At 39.2% G+C, this 15,534-nt stretch overlaps 2 protein-coding genes across 5 annotated transcripts; one reads left to right on the forward strand and one right to left on the reverse strand.

The window, feature by feature from the left end:
• Nucleotides 1-331: 331 nt before the first annotated feature.
• Nucleotides 332-14,860, reverse strand: cd7al (cd7 antigen-like). 4 transcript variants are annotated; one of them, XM_086034313.1, is made up of 9 exons: nucleotides 14,027-14,860; nucleotides 12,771-12,890; nucleotides 8,398-8,483; nucleotides 8,213-8,230; nucleotides 8,054-8,130; nucleotides 6,272-6,625; nucleotides 4,415-4,777; nucleotides 3,215-3,315; nucleotides 332-1,172 (listed from the first exon to the last, which is right to left on the reverse strand). In XM_086034313.1, exons 5-9 carry the CDS (start codon nucleotides 8,103-8,105, stop codon nucleotides 993-995), a joined length of 1,050 nt encoding a protein of 349 aa, XP_085890439.1. In that variant the 5' UTR covers nucleotides 8,106-8,130; nucleotides 8,213-8,230; nucleotides 8,398-8,483; nucleotides 12,771-12,890; nucleotides 14,027-14,860; the 3' UTR covers nucleotides 332-992. The 4 variants fall into 4 exon arrangements, with proteins under 4 accessions (XP_085890439.1, XP_085890440.1, XP_085890442.1 ...); XM_086034314.1 differs by having other exon boundaries at nucleotides 8,213-8,235; XM_086034316.1 differs by lacking the exon at nucleotides 8,398-8,483.
• Nucleotides 9,544-15,109, forward strand: nuf2 (UF2 component of NDC80 kinetochore complex). The gene is made up of 13 exons (XM_086034312.1): nucleotides 9,544-9,810; nucleotides 10,314-10,388; nucleotides 10,601-10,677; nucleotides 11,019-11,080; nucleotides 11,197-11,294; nucleotides 12,076-12,149; nucleotides 12,781-12,874; nucleotides 12,960-13,022; nucleotides 13,103-13,240; nucleotides 13,317-13,457; nucleotides 14,070-14,245; nucleotides 14,766-14,901; nucleotides 14,976-15,109. The coding sequence occupies exons 1-13, from the start codon at nucleotides 9,688-9,690 to the stop codon at nucleotides 15,084-15,086; spliced, it is 1,368 nt and encodes a 455-aa protein (XP_085890438.1). The 5' UTR covers nucleotides 9,544-9,687; the 3' UTR covers nucleotides 15,087-15,109.
• Nucleotides 15,110-15,534: the final 425 nt, after the last annotated feature.

Consider the following 15,534-nt stretch of genomic DNA (forward strand, 5'->3'; position numbering starts at 1 on the left):
TTTTTACTACGTCATTTGACACTCTGGTACTAGTGATGTGTAGTCGTAAGTGAAAGAATCACTGCCTTAGTACAGTTTGTTTGTATTTACCTTTTTTAAATTTGCATTCGTTTTTGAGAAATGTTTGTTTTAAACCTCAATCTCTCTCTCTCTCTCTGTAATTTACTTTAATGTAGAAGACTGTATTTCAATATTATTAGTGATGGAGCTAACTACTAAGGATTTTTAGGTCAGTTCAGTGGTATTTAATGTAAAGAGTTTCAGAACCACTGTACTTGGGTTACAGTACAACCCCTCAAGCTGTGTTCATTTACTCGACCATAACTTTTATAAGGCAAGGCAGCTTTATTTATAAAGCACATTGCATACACAAGGCAATTCAATGTGCTTCACACAAGCAAAGTCACAGCACCTAAAAGCATTTACAAACAAAACAGCGGAGAAAACAAAAGTATCTTACCAAAATTACTAAAACAACATACATTGACAACATTCAAACACATTAACAGAACACCTTTTTACATTTTAACAGCTGGACATTCCGTCTAGCAGTCAAATACGAGTACTTCTAAAACCGCAACTATCGATGCTAATCTATGTCAATTAACTTTTGCATTGTTTGTTAGCATTGCGGGGCCTTCCTTTAGGCAGTTGTTCATTGCTTGAAATACACATCCTCTGTTTGATGTTTAGTTTGACAACTTCAACTGGGAGTGACATTAAACATCTTGAAGCCTCTTTTTGATTCATTGCTCAATATTTACCAAACTACTGCTTGTTGTCAAGTGAGTTGAACTGAGTTCACTACCACCATACAGCGCTTGCAGGTCAAAGCAAAAAAAAATAAATAAATCAACAGAATTATGGCTCGTATCTTGATAAACTCATAAGTCAAAGTACTGCTATTTCAAAGCACCTCTGTATCCCTAACTTTTTGCAAGTTGTGTATTTCTAAAAATGGAAGTGTAATACTACGAAGGAGCGAGTGATATTTAGAACGCTGACCTAATGGGGGTTTCGTAATGGTTTTCCGGGCAGTTTTTCTTCACTTTGCAGTTGCGATACTCGGACACCTCAGTGTCATCCAACTTGTTGCTGAGGGTCTTCATGCCGGCCATCTCCTCGTAGATGGGCGCCGAAGGGCGTGAGGCGGCACGGCTGCGTGCTCGTTTCTGAAAACCAAATCAGTGAGGTGCGTAAACAATTTATTTCCTGTGCAAAAAATGAAATAAAAAATCTGAGTTCTCGCACCACGACATAGTAGAAGCTCTTTGTGTGGAAACAACAGTTGTGAAACTGCTGCGGTTAAAAGAGGAAGAGGAACCAGCGACGCCCTCACAACAAGCAGGTGTTAACACTTCTACCCCACATCAGCGGTGGGAAGTAACCAAATACAAATACATAGGCACTCATAATATTAAGAAGAGACCTGAGTATGTAAATAAAATTGAGAAAATATTTGATGACAAGCAAGAGAAGAGGGTGAAGAACCAAGGAGTTTGAGTGACGAAACCCATACTCTCCTTTTGTGAGACAGAACCTCCCCCTGCAAAGGGAGTGAAACTATTGCGTGTGCAGAAAAGTTGTTGTTTTTTTTTCCATCTTGTCAAAATTGATATTGTGTCCAATTGACAGAATTTTTTTTTTTACTTGGAGGAATTTGCAATCTTTAAAAAAAAAAAAAGAAAAAAAGAAAAATCACATCATATTTGTCGAAACAGTCTTTATGACTTCAGTAGTCGGTAGTTTCATGATTTAAAGGTCGTCTTTGGCCCCATCTTATGTGACATACAAGAAGCCACCGCGCCAGAGGAAAATCAAACTGCACAATATATTGTCAAAAAAAATATTGTCATCATGACAGACACATTCAGTGCAGAATACAAAAGACACTCAATAAATTAATTTTTCAGAAAGAAACGACCATGTATAGTAAGGGTAAGGCGTTTTTTTGCGAAAAAAAACGACCATGTATAGTAAGGGTATATATAGTAAGGTGTTTATTTGGCGGAAAAAACGACCGTGTATAGTAAGGCGTGTTTTTTCCGAAAAAAACGACCATGTATATAGTAAAATGTTTTTTTTTGCGAAAAAAACAACCATGTATAGTACGGGTAAGGCGTTTTTTGCCCCCAAAACAACCATGTATAGTAAGGCGTTTTTTTGCGGAAAAAAAATGACCATGTATAGTAAGGGTATATATAGTAAGGTGTTTATTTGGGGAAAAAACAACCATGTATAGTAAGGCGTTTTTTTTTCATAAAAAAACGACCCTGTATAGTAAGGGTATATAAAGTAAGGTGTTTATTATATTTTTGCGAAAAAACGACCATGTATGGTATAGGTATAGTAAGGCGTTTTTTTTCTGAACAAAAAAAAAAAAAAAAAGAATAAAAATAACCATGTATAGTAAGGGTATAGTAAGGCTTTTTTGGGGGGAAAAAACGACCGTAAGTAAGGCTTTTTTTTGCAAAAAAAATAAACGACCATTTATAGTAAAGGTATATATAGCAAGGTGTTTATTTGGGGAAAAACGACCATGTCTAGTAAGGCGTTTTTAAAAACGAATTAGTCTACAAATTACGAGTAAATTGTTGTTTTGTATAAAAGTTACTGTTCCTCCCACAGGGCTCAAAGGATGTACGACTCAGCACCTTAGACCATTCAGCCATGGTAGACATGACAGTGAGATCTGTTGCAAACTTGTCTTTGGCAAGCTGACAGCTCGGGACGATCTGAAGAGCAAAGGATGAGGAAACACAGTTTTCTTCAGCTGAGTATGGTGTAATTTTAATGGTGCGGCCCACTTGACATCGAGCGAGGCCGTATGTGGCCCACAATGTGAAATGAGTTTGACACCCCTGATTATTAATATTTTTTTTGTTTGTTTTTTAAAAAGTATAACATTATAAAGTGTCATTTTTCTCATTTAAAAAAAAAAACCCACATTGGTTTGTTTGTGGGAGGCCGTGTTCATAGCAGTTCCGCTCATTGAAATGAGGAAAGATTATTTGACTTACAACTGTTTCGGGTTATGAGTGTTTCTCCTATCTCAAGGCACCACTGTATGACAAAATGTGATTTAAAAAAAAAATATTTTTTTATTGCAAACTCCCCCTTTTTGTACCTTTCAGAGACGTTTTCACTTTGAACAACAGGTGTGACCCAGTAACTTTTCTTTTTTTTTTTTTTTTAAATGCACAAAAACACTCACATGATAGACGAGCATTAAAGCGAGGAGCACGATGAGGACCAACACGGCCGAGGACAGCGCGTACAGCAGAGTCGGGTAGCTGGAGCAGCCACATGGACCTCCTGGGAAGAAGACAAAAGATGCTTTTGTGCCAACCCCGTGAAGTAATCACGCATGTTGATTGCAACAACAACAAAAAAGGTTGTTAGAGTACAAAGAGTTGGGTGGAATTGCGGAAGCCGCTGAGTCATTTCCTTCCTAGTTTGCCGCTCAACTACAGATGATGAGGATCCAGCTGTTGCCCAATGATTAGTGTTAGGAGATGAGTATCATCTTAAAAGATGAAAGATCAAAATCACAGAGAGGCGCAGAAGTGGACTGACAGGACAGTCACAGTGGAACCTCCAACGTCAAGATACCACTGAACCAAAATGTTACGGATAAAAACGTCCCGTTTGACTGCAGAAAAAAAAAAGACTTCAGCTTCGGTCTAATTGCAGTAGTATCTTAACAGCAAATTTTAAATCAGACATGGCTTTATTTGTCCCTAAACGTATTTTTGATGCTGATTTAAAAATGCCTTTCCTTTTTTTTTCTGGCACATCAGATTTTTTTTTTGATTTTTTTTTTTTTTTAAACTTTGAGTTTGACCTATAAAATTTTGCACAATACGGATTTTACCGTGCGTAACATTTGAAAGCTATGACGTTTCAGAAAATTTCAACCTGTTGCTGAATGTAACCCTTATTTCATGAATATTACTAAATATATACTATATTTCATTTTATATTATTGCCATTATTTTATTATTGTTATAGAACAGCGATGTGCTGGAGAAAAAAAAATGAGGGCAGATTCAGAATCAGCGCAAAATTGATCTAGGAAAGTTTACTTGCAATCACCGATGTAGTAAAAATGAGTGGACCAGTGTTTTTTGCAATGTCATGGGAACTTTCTCGATAGGGCAGGAAGGTTCGCGGCACACGGTCTGTGCATTTTGTGAACCTCAAATCACATATTACCCTAAAATTCTGTCCCCATCCATCCATGACCGTCGCCGAAGTCAACAGAAAGAAACGGATTTTGTGAGACGCAGGAGGTTCCAGAGTATTGTATGTCAAAGTGTTGGTTCGATCACCGTGGGGTGGAGGTGGGCGGGCTGTTAGCGGTTGTTAATATATCACCGGCGTGAAGATCAGGTCCCGCTATGCCATCACCTACCTTCCACGGAAACAAAGACGGCTCGTCTCATGTCTAGCGAGGCGCTACTGTCGGGGCGGCCGCGCAGGAGGAGCTGGCAGCTGTACAGGCCGCTATCGTCGGGCTGCAGATGACGCAGGGTGAGGTTGTACGTGAAGCCCCGGGGGCCCGGGGCCGACCACAGCTGGAAGCGCGCGGTGGAGGTGGAGGTGGAGGTGGGCCCGTCGCCGACATGCCGCTTGGTGTGGTAGAGCAGCTCCACGGGAGCTCGGCCCCTTCGCCGCGTCAGGCTCACGCCTTCCACCGGAAGGTCCTCGCCGTGAGGGGGCAGACAGGGGACGACGGCCGTGCCCGTCGCGCACACGTCCACGCGCCTGACGTCCACTGAGCCACCGGGGAGGGGGGGTGGGGTACAAACTGAGACTCAGTGGGCCCAATGGGTAGCCAATGACATAGTGGGTTGTCTGTGCTTCCACAAACATTTCCACATCCGCTACGATTCGTACAATCATGGTAGTAATTATCGTGCTGATTTGATAGTTGCCCTGTGAGGTGGTGTGAAAGACCATTTTATTTTTCGAACACTTACGGTGGCATGCCAAGCCATGATAAGGATGATGTCTCCTTAAGACAAGACAAAAGTCAGACATGCAAATTGTGTGGGTGCCATTTTTCAAGATTTTTTTTTTTTTTTTCTGGGGCAACAAAGTAGATAAGAGACTGGCGCTGGTATAGGTTTGAAGGAAGCTAAAGCTTATAGGCCATGTTTGGGCATTTGATACAGTCTGCCATGCAACTGTAATAACAAATACAACCGTATTTAACACAGAAATGGTCACAGTAACTTTAAGAAATTCGAAAATCTTTGATTTTTTTCATTTCTATTAATTAACATTTATTTCAGTGTTTCAATTCAAAAAGTGAAACTAATTCATTACTCAAAGAAAAATATTTTTCAAGCAGTTCCATACAAGAAGGGTGTCCAAAATCTGCCCAGCGGGTCATTTGCATAACGTGTCTATTAAACTGCTTCGCATGTCGGCCAAATATCAAGTTAACTTGAATACTTCTGTGCAGTGAAGGAAATATCCCACGCAGAATTTGTTCGCACATGAAATGAACAGTTTGTCATTTTGATGGTAAATTTTTGATTATGGTAATAGACAGAATATCAGTCAAAAATAAAACAGTAAAAAAAAAAAAAAAAAAAAACCCACAATATAAAGTCATAAAATGCCGCTTTTGTATTTGACCCAAAAAGTTTGTATTCGATGGAGAAACTGTTGTGGCAAGAACTGCGATGAGATGTTTTTGTTTTGGCTGCCGCTTGGAAACTTCAGTTCCCCCCAACAGGTTTTCTTTTTGTTTGAGGTGTGGAGACTGACTAGACAACACTGAATGCTTGCAATAAAAAAAAAACTGTTTTTGTCATTTGGTCCAAAAATGTCAATATTACCTGGCTTACAGAAACAAATGAGGAAAAGTGATCAGTAGAGGAATAAATAAATAAATAAATAAAAATTCGCGCTCGTATGCTGTTACGTTGGGCTTCAAGGGCTTTGCTGAAACTGGCAGAATATCCACGTCTGCTTCGCGACAAACGTTAAAAAGAAAAGAATGGGACGGATAAACAAGGGTGAACATATGAGCTGCTCAGAGGTGGAGGGGGACACAAGCAGCTGTGAGGATTCAGAACCGACCTCGAGAATTCTGTGGTAAGGGATAAAATACTTCCTTCATTCAAACTTTTGGACTGGTATTCGGCGTATTACCATAATGAATAAAATATGAAATCGGGAGACGAACTTTGTTTGTGAGTGAGGCCCTCAGTGGACAATGTTTGGACACCCCTGGGAGAAACAGACAAAGATCACTCACCAGGATTGACCAGGAGGAAGAATTCAGTGTCTGCAGGCACGTATTCGTCCTCAGAAGACGGATTGGCGACCACAAACTCGCAATAGTAGCGGTCCGTGTCGTTGGCCCTCAGGTCGGATAAGGTGACGGTCAGAGAGTGGCTGCTGGGGTCACCGCCCACCGCCAGGCGGCGTCCGTCGGCGGCGGCGTTCACATGCGCCTCGGTGCCGGTGTATTTGAAGAGCACTTGACCGGGGTGCAGCCATGTACGCTTCATGTAGAAGCCCAAAGGGGAGTGGCTCCTGGGCTTGATGGTGCAGGGAAGGTCCACCGAATCACCCTCCTGCTTTTCCAGGAACTGAATGTCACCACACGCTATGACACAAAAAGGACAAGTCAAGACAATCCGTCTGACTGGAAATTGACTGAAATTTTCTGTCTTTTTAAATGAACATGTGTTTTTGTCCTTTATTTATTTTTTTTGTTGTTGCTTCCTTAATTTCTTTCTCCTCTCCAATTTAGCACCAGACAATGTCATTGCTGATTTGGATTTTTTTCCTCTCAGCCTGTCGCCTCTCAAATTACATACAAGTAGGTGATATTCTTTGTCTTTTTGTTATATTTTCTCTCTCTTTCTGCCCCCTCTTAAAATATATTTATTATTATCTATCAATTAGTGCTGCCGAGCAATTACGTTTTTCGAACTCATTAATCGGAAATTTTTCCCAAATGAATCGCAATGAATCGTATTTTTCAACTACAATTTTTTTTGCGAAGCTTGGAACAGACATTTACTGGAGTAAAATCTTGGAATTCATGTTGGAAAAAATGATTCAATTTAAGTATATTTGGATTAAAAACTGGTCTAATGGTTTTCTTTGATCCTCGAATACGGTTATTGTTGTTTGTTTTTCTTCAAGTGCGGGCGGCATGGTGGTAGGGTGGTCGTCTTCAAACCCCCGAGGTTGGGAGTTCCATCCCCGGCCATTGTGACCACGTCGAAGTGTCCTGATGATGTTGCTCCTGATGCTGCGTCATCAGTACGTGAATGAGGAAATCGTTTTCAAGCGCTTTGAGTAACTAAGGTAGAAAACGCAATACAAGTGAAAGCCCATTTTTCGCCAGAAATTGCAGGGACACATAAAAGGGTTCAATATGATTATTAATATAGAATAAACATTATCAAAATGATTGGTTTTATCAAATAACTCCCGTATGTGGACAGTCTAGCCATGCAATGGATTTTTTTTTTTTTAGCATTATTCAATTATTTATTAATACACATAACACAGTGTGTACACTGTGGAACATGCCAAAATCACATACGGTACATGCAATGGCAAAAAATGTTTGAACACAAAGTGACCAAATATTAAAATGGTGTGACGATGGTTGGCCACATTTAATAAGACATCAATTTCATTTTTCTGCTACATTTTTATGATGGCTGAATGATTCTGATGAGGACACCAAGGGCCTTTTATAGTAATATTGACGCTATTCCTATTGTCCTTCATCAAAACTTGTCATTTGTTTCCTCTCCATCCGTCCCCTCACAAATTACATAGAGTGCTTGAAAGTTGCAGGCGTTCATTTTTGTAGCCGTATGTTGCCACTTTTTTCTGCCACCTCTCAAATTATGAACAAGAAGTTATTATAAAGTAAATAGTTGTCTGTTGTTCCTGCTGTGATATTTATTTTCTCTCTGTCACCCCTCAAACTAAGTACCGTCAAGTTGTTTCCCCCCGTCTCTTCCAAAACCACAAAAACGACAACATTATTTGAACACAAAGTGCGACTCACCAAAATCACTCTGAATCACCAGCAGAATCCAAAGGTGATGGATGGCGGTCATCTTTACTTTCGTGCCAAACCTCTTTCTAAAAATGCAGAAGGCAGGCAAAGAAGTGAGTCATGGCGCACACGAAAGAACCTCAAAATGGGTTTAAGAACGACCCTTACCAAGAGAAGCTCCGCCTTCTAACCTCAATGGGAACAAAAGAGGAAGATCCTTTGAGCTCACACTGTTATGTTTTCATTTTTTGTCACCTTCCACTCAATTGTAATATTTCAACATGAGTTGTGTCTTGAAAAGCTTCATGCTGTATTGGTGATGGTGATTGCACAGCACAACATATCCATCTTACAGTTCTGAGGTCCAGAGTTTGAATCCAGACTGCGGTGCAAGTTTGTATGTTTTCCTAGTTCTTGCGTGGGTTTCCTATGGGTTCTCCTCCAACATTAAAAAAACACAGGCTACACTTAGTAAAACACTTCAAGAACATTAACAAAACCAGCGACAAAATTACCAAGACAAGCAAAATCTGTTGAAAATAGCAGTGAAGTTCAGCCCATTAACTTGGGACACACTGCATAAAATCATAACCTCGCATCTGACAAAAAGTATTCAAGTTCCCTGAAATTTCCAAAACTCCAGTCCAGTGCCACCTAGTCGATACACTATATACACATTACACTTCCACATTACAATTAGGGTCAAAGGGTAATTTGTCTAGTTAACAGCCGAAATGGTGAATTTGTTTTTCCCAACTAAAAAAAAAAAAATCTAAGACTAGACTAATTTAAGTCTCAAGTTCACTCCACAAAAACATGGAAAACAATATGTTCATGCAAATCAGAGAACGGACATTTGTTAAAAATTATGGAGTTCCATTTGTGCCAAAAACATGTCGTTGTGTACACTGCGTATGTCTACTGTGCGTGTGACAAGACATTTGATTTGGCGATGTCTATTGTCACGTCATGAGGTGTCATTTGACAAAGTGTGCTTATGATGTGTTGTTTGACAGTGTCATGATTGTTATATTTGTCTTGATGTGTAGTTATGGAGAAGCAAGGGAGTGATTCATGGAACTGTCATCGAGTACGTGATTCCCTTTTACATCGTGTTCACAGACCGGCGCTGCAGTCACACACATGAAATGTCACTCAAGGCAGAGGACTAGATTCACGTTAAGGGACTGTACCGCTAAAAGTTACGCTCTTTTGCCAATATCAATGCAGCATTTACTGTGCACTGGAGTCGCCTTCAGAAACGTTTGGCCGGACAGTGCCACTTTGCCACATTCAATATGGCAACGAGGTCGTAGTACGATTGTCAGATGCAGCGTTTATTTTAAAATATGGATCATACAATTAAAAGTCACGTCTACATTCCGGGGAAAATAGCCCCCCACCCCCACAAAAAACACATAACTGAATGAATGGTCACCGATTCAGCGTTTAAGGCGGTGTTGACGTACAATGTCGGTCATCCGACACGCTAGGCGGCAAAAAAGAGAGGAAGAAACGCAGCAGCAGCAATGAAAAAAGAAGAAGACGAAGAAGAAATACAATTTTAGGCGCCATTTCTGTGGGTGGTTTATGATTGCGGTTGGCTTGTTTTTTTTTTGCGTATTCACTCAAACTAAACAACAATGGCCGAAAACGCAGTTCCCGTCCACCCTGTGGACGTGGTATTAAACTTTTACAGAACAGATGTTCTTACTGGCGAAGAGGCAAAACATTTCACCAAGAGCAACCTTGCTCCGTCTCCGAAGGTAACTGTCCGTTCTGCTTAGACTGGTAGCTTTTAAAATGTCAATATAAAATGAATAACGGCTTACGTTTGGTTACTACCGCGCGACATTTTCTGGCTTTGGGGTATTTAGAATAAACGTTACATGTAAATTAGTTACTTTTAAACAAAACAAATCATCAAGAACAGCCTCTCAAGTCAAAATAGTTTCATTTGCAAGTCAGTTTAAAGTATGATGCGTCTGAGAAACGATAGACAAAATGGAGAAAAAAAATCTGGATGTTGTGCTTAATTACTTACGCGAAGACAAGAATTATGCGCTGTACTTTGTTTTGTTTTTTTCTCGATATTAAGTATCTTTTTCTAACTATGCTCCTTACCCCTTTGCATACAGCATCTCAAGTCCTCAAGCGAAAGTTTATTGAAACTGATTTAATGCCATGCTTGCTTATTTATTTCTTAATTACAACAGCCAATGTCAATTTCTTTACCAAATATATTTTCCCCCCATTCATTTCGTTCCAGCCAGAAGCAGTTCAATCACTCTACGTGAGAGTGTTGCATCAACTCTTTCGTTTCAGACCTGAATGTCACTCCATGGTAAGTACTGTTTTATAGGTAGATGGTCACCAGATTCCATTCCTGGCAGACAAGATGAGATGATAAGAGGCACTTTACGCGTGGATTTTACGTGTCGTACATTACACTAAGCCTCACCAAAATGGTGCCCAGTGCCCACTAGCACCAGGTAGTGCCTAAGGATCATATGAGTAGCCTGCGATTGTCTAAGTTTTATGTCCTTTTTCCAACAGGTTCCACTTGTGGAAAACATTCAGCATCCTGAATGTCATGAGGGAGCAACTGCTATCCTCAGTGTCTACACTCGCATGTGAGTTTCTGGTCTGATGTCAAACTGCCAGCGTATTGCACAATTAGTTTGCATCAATCAGAGAAGTATTTCCATTAGTTTGTTCCTTTCATTTATCAAAGTAATATCACCAGAATATCGGTGTGATGCAGTAAATACTTGCACTATTATAAACTTCTAAGGTTACCCAGTTTAATTCATTGTGGTCATATGCGACAATGAATTTCTAGTTGTCTTTGTAACGGCAGCTGAATCGGCTCTTCTCTACCAAATCTCATTATTCAGTGAAGCTGTACTTTCTCTTATGGTGACTGACAGTTCCTCATCAATAAAGACAAAAACTGTTCTGTAATTTTTTTTAGGCGACAGTTTCTGCCAATGTGTTTTGTGTATGACTTCTCACTGAATGACCTTCTAGCACCTAGTAAGTAGGTTTTAAATACATAACTTGAAAATAGATTTTTTTTTTTTCCATTCTCCTTTTATTTAATGATCAATACATTTATGAAATGTAAACATAATTCTCCTCATTCTTTGCAGAGAAACATAGAACACTTACTATTTTGAGCGCCATCATGAACTTTCTCCAATTCAGGAAGCAGCGGATTAATGAGATGTCGGCAAAGCAAATCAAGTTTGTACGTGATATTCTAACTCGCCGTTCTCTTTTTTTGCTCTGAAAGTGCATGTGACGATACTTAGCAGCAGTTAAGGATGCCATTTCATTTGTTCCGGTGCTTCTGCTGTGTAGCAGTAGCTTTCGAAGGAGCACGGTGTTTGGCCAGAATCTCTGGTCGTTGGAGGACAAAATTATGCACAGAAACTGTAATGCATATAATGTAATTTTGGGCCATGTCACATTTTAACCAAGAAAAGCACATACTTACAGTATTAGTGCTGTATTCTATTAATATTTTACTATATTAGTGTTGATGTTGTTATTAGAAAGTTGGTAAATTAGTCATGTCAAGCACAGACGTAAAAAACAAAATTTTCACACTATTTTGCAATGCTCCAGTAAAATGCAAATAGGCGAATTTTCGAACTCCAAGCAGGCAAGTTTACTGTACTTTTCAAGTGAAATAAAACGTGTTCACGCCTTTAACTACATGAAGGCACACCGCCATGGTGCAATTGCATTTAAATGTATTTTTTCATTTGTTTTTTTTTTTTAATGACTACAGTCGTTACTATTTCATCTATTTTCGGAATACGTCGAAACTCTCCCTACATAATCACAATCCATATCCCATGTAATATGTTAAGCTTTTGGCATATATCATGAATACATCTTGCATGTATTTAGGATGCCATTGTTATTGGTGCATTATCGAAGTTATTTTGTTGCCTTAGGACATAACCCGTATTTTCATTTGGTCTACGTTCACAATGACTAACTGGTACTGTGTTTATTGTCAGAGGGCAGCCTTGGACATGCAACATAATTATGCCAAAGGAACCAAGGAAGCAGAAAAAAAAATTGAGATGCTGACGTAAGTCTTGAATCAAACATGGTCACAAGTTTTAACCATGCTTCACTTTAGTGACATGTTTGTGGTCTTTGTGAGAACTACACCGATGACTCCATGGGTAGTTTAAGGACTGTACAAGTAACTAATTTGAATGTGGCATAAAATGTTGGTTATTCTATGCTAGACCAAAACCATTCTGAATTGATTTTTTTTAATTTTGTTGTTTTTTTTAAATCAACAGGCTTGAGGTTATTTGGTCAAAAGATAATAGGAGAGGGATTCTGCTGGTTGCGATGTATTTCATAGTTCTTTGAACTTGGCAAGTAGATGCAAAAACTTCCTCAGAAAAATTAAAACTCACGTTTATGTTATTTCAGACCATAAACATTCTGGACACAGAATGAAAAGTAGGCAAATTGTTTGTTCAAAATCCTCGGGTTGAAAAAAACTGAAAAAAAAAGTTCAGATGTTTGAGTGGGTTTTTACTGACATATTTTTGCTTTCTATCGTAACGGTAAGCCTGAACGCTTTGTGCTAGCATAGACTGGTATTTGTAACTGTTCATCATTCCCACTTCCAATTGATTGTTGATTGTTGTTGTTGTCTAGGGTGTAGCCCTCTGAAGATGCTTTTAATTTTTACCTTTGTCCAGGACTATCCCACCAGAGCAGCGAGCTGAGGCTGCTAAGCTGGAAGCCGCCCTCTCGGAGCTGCAGGACACCACCAGGCGTTTATACAACCAAGTGGTCAGTGGTGACAGAACTGCAACACAATAGCATTTATTGTTCTGTCGTCGGTCAAGTTAAAATGAACGTGGTGTTCTTCTTTCAGAATGCTAACAACGACACCATTACAGAGTGGAAATCTAGAATTGCAGACAAAACGCAGAAACTGGTATGAGAAAGAAAACCAAAAAAACACGCCTGTGCTCAACTGAAAATGTTTACATCAGAGATGGTTCATTTTTGTTTTAGGCCCAGGTGAAGACGGATGTAAACAACATAAAGGAGGACATAACCAAACTCAAGTCTCAAATTGTTGAGTCACCAGAGGAGCTGCAGATCCAAATGGAGAAGATGAGGGAAAATGTCAAGGACATGAAAAGCTCTATTGTGAGTGAATAATTATTTAGCAGCAAATATCTAACGGAGTTCAAGTTATTCATGAGAACGATGTTATACATGTTAGGGGAAAACTGATGAGGATTTGGTGGAGCTGCAAAACATGGTCCAGAGAATGAACCACACTGATATGGAGATCCAGCAAATGTACAATTTGCTGCAAGACCTGGAAAGCAGCATGAACGACAGCAAGCAGCAGCATGAGGAGGTATGAACACAGAAATCTGAACAAGTTGTTTGATGTGAATTGGATTTTCTTGTTTGCGGTCTGAACCTAGCATCATAGCGTTAAATCTCTCTAATAAACATACGGTACAAACAGAATCAACTATTTAACATGCGATGCTTCACAAAAGTAATGCGCCTTAAAACATGGTGCGTCTCATTTTTTAAAATTTATTAATTTTTTAAAATTGACCCGTTCATTGATATTGCACCCAATAGTACGGTGCGCCTAATGGTCTGTAAAATACGGTACTATTTCTACCAGCCATACAAAGAAATAGGTGGTGGTTAAGCGTATCCACGCCATAGCTAATCCAGACAGTTAATCCACTAATTGTGTAAATCTAATTAACAGCCACCAGCCAAGCAGAGGGAGAGTAGACATACTGCAATTTCAAATCAAGATACCAAGGATGTCACAATATGATTAATATCACGATATGAACCTCACGATACAATTAATTATCACAATATTTGTTTGAGGAACTCAAACCCGGGGGGGGCGAGGGGGCGATATAATCCATTTCAAATGGTCCTATTCATCGCGCTTACCTTGTTCAAAAAGATTCTTTGTTGTTCTGTGCACATTATGCAGCATAAACAGCTCATTTCTCAGTATGAGAAGAAGCAGAAGGAGCTTAAGAACCTGTGCAAAGAGGAAGAGCAGCTGAAGCGAGCTCAAGAAATGAAGCTGGACAGGGAGGCCAAACATAACATTCGCAGGCAAAGGAAGAAGGAGGACAAGGAGCAACATGTCAACAATGTGTTGAGGTATGCATGCATGAACATATGTATCAGATTTGCAATTAGCCAACGCCATTTATTATGATTGGGCATGCTAGATTTGTCAAAATCGTCAATGTATGTTGCTGGAGATTGAAAACATTGCGTTTGACAACATTTCAGAAAATACTTTTTTGTTTGCACTAACCCATTTCTCACGTGAGCAAATAAACAAAAAATGTCATTCCATACAACTATTAACTAGTAGTTTAACTAGAATATTTTCCCTTTTTTTTTTTGGATCACCTTCAATGTGGGTTTTGTACAATTATTGCTCTCTAAGTTGTATACCCGATGTCAAACGAAAATGTTTTCAATCTACAGAAAATAATTTGCTCGTTTTACTACATTCGGAGAGGTGTATTAACTCATCTTGCCTTCCTGTTTTAATCAATTCAATATTAATCTGAGAAAGAACTACAGCGTTTGTTTTTATTAATGTGAGCACTTAACCCGTTTAATTTAGAAAACGTCATTGCGTTGTGTGGTTTGTTGCATTATAATCCAGAGAGTGTAACCAAATACATCACAAACGTGAGGAAAAGGCAGACAAAATCCAAGAAGTTTCCAGAGAGAATCAGCAGCTGAGGGTTCAGATCCAGAGCCTGACAGGTGTCTGCAGCAACGACACCAAGAAAGCTCAGGTATGACCACAAGCAATGTTCCAACCACGTCTGTCTTGGTTGGGTTTAGTTATTGTTTTCTGTTTCGTCTCCAGGTTATGTATGACACTCTTTCAAGTGCTATGGATGACCTGGACAGGAGAATTGAGATGAAGATTTTAAATATAAAAGAAGATGCCGTCAAGATGTTGGAGCGTTTCCAGTAAAAAAAAAAAAAAAAAAAAAAAAATCATTATAGAAATTCCTTTGGGGTTGGGTTCAAGTCTTTACAAGTAGAAAAGCATGTGCACTTTTAAAAGGCTGTATCAAAGGTTCACAATGAAAATAAACACCTAAATTTGTCCATGTCGTCTTTCAGACAAGATTTTTGTGCACGGCTTAGGTTGGGTGTTAATGTTAACATTTCCCATCAGGTAACAAAAGCATTCGCAAGTGGGTAGAGCTCATGTTTTTTTTTTTTTGTTTTTTTTAACGCTCATGTTGACTTATAGGTTCTGTAATAAATAAACAAACATATCGTACTGGGGTGTCTAATTTTTTCTTTTAATGACAGTACACCCACAGTTTTCAGTTTCTCCAAAATGGAGCCTTTGAATTGCCAAAGTGATTATCCCTTTGACATCCGTTCATTTTTACATGTGTTTTTTGTCTAGG

Source organism: Filicampus tigris, chromosome 6, assembly GCF_054856515.1.
Source record: "Filicampus tigris isolate MCC_2025a chromosome 6, RoL_Ftig_1.0, whole genome shotgun sequence".
Taxonomy (NCBI): Eukaryota; Metazoa; Chordata; class Actinopteri; order Syngnathiformes; family Syngnathidae; genus Filicampus; species Filicampus tigris.

What these genes read in the sequence shown, in the direction of transcription:
- cd7al (XM_086034316.1), bottom strand. Translation starts at nt 8,105, where the DNA reads ATGACCGCCATCCATCACCTTTGGATTCTGCTGGTGATTCAGAGTGAT. An exon ending in GGTGATTCAGAGTGATTTTG is followed by an intron (nt 6,626 to 8,053) that starts GTGAGTCGCACT and finishes TTTGTGTCATAG; the next exon opens with CGTGTGGTGACATTCAGTTC. An exon ending in CGTCTTTGTTTCCGTGGAAG is followed by an intron (nt 3,316 to 4,414) that starts GTAGGTGATGGC and finishes TCTTCTTCCCAG; the next exon opens with GAGGTCCATGTGGCTGCTCC.
- nuf2 (XM_086034312.1), top strand. Translation starts at nt 9,688, where the DNA reads ATGGCCGAAAACGCAGTTCCCGTCCACCCTGTGGACGTGGTATTAAAC. An exon ending in CAGACAAAACGCAGAAACTG is followed by an intron (nt 13,023 to 13,102) that starts GTATGAGAAAGA and finishes TTTTTGTTTTAG; the next exon opens with GCCCAGGTGAAGACGGATGT. An exon ending in CATGTCAACAATGTGTTGAG is followed by an intron (nt 14,246 to 14,765) that starts GTATGCATGCAT and finishes ATTATAATCCAG; the next exon opens with AGAGTGTAACCAAATACATC.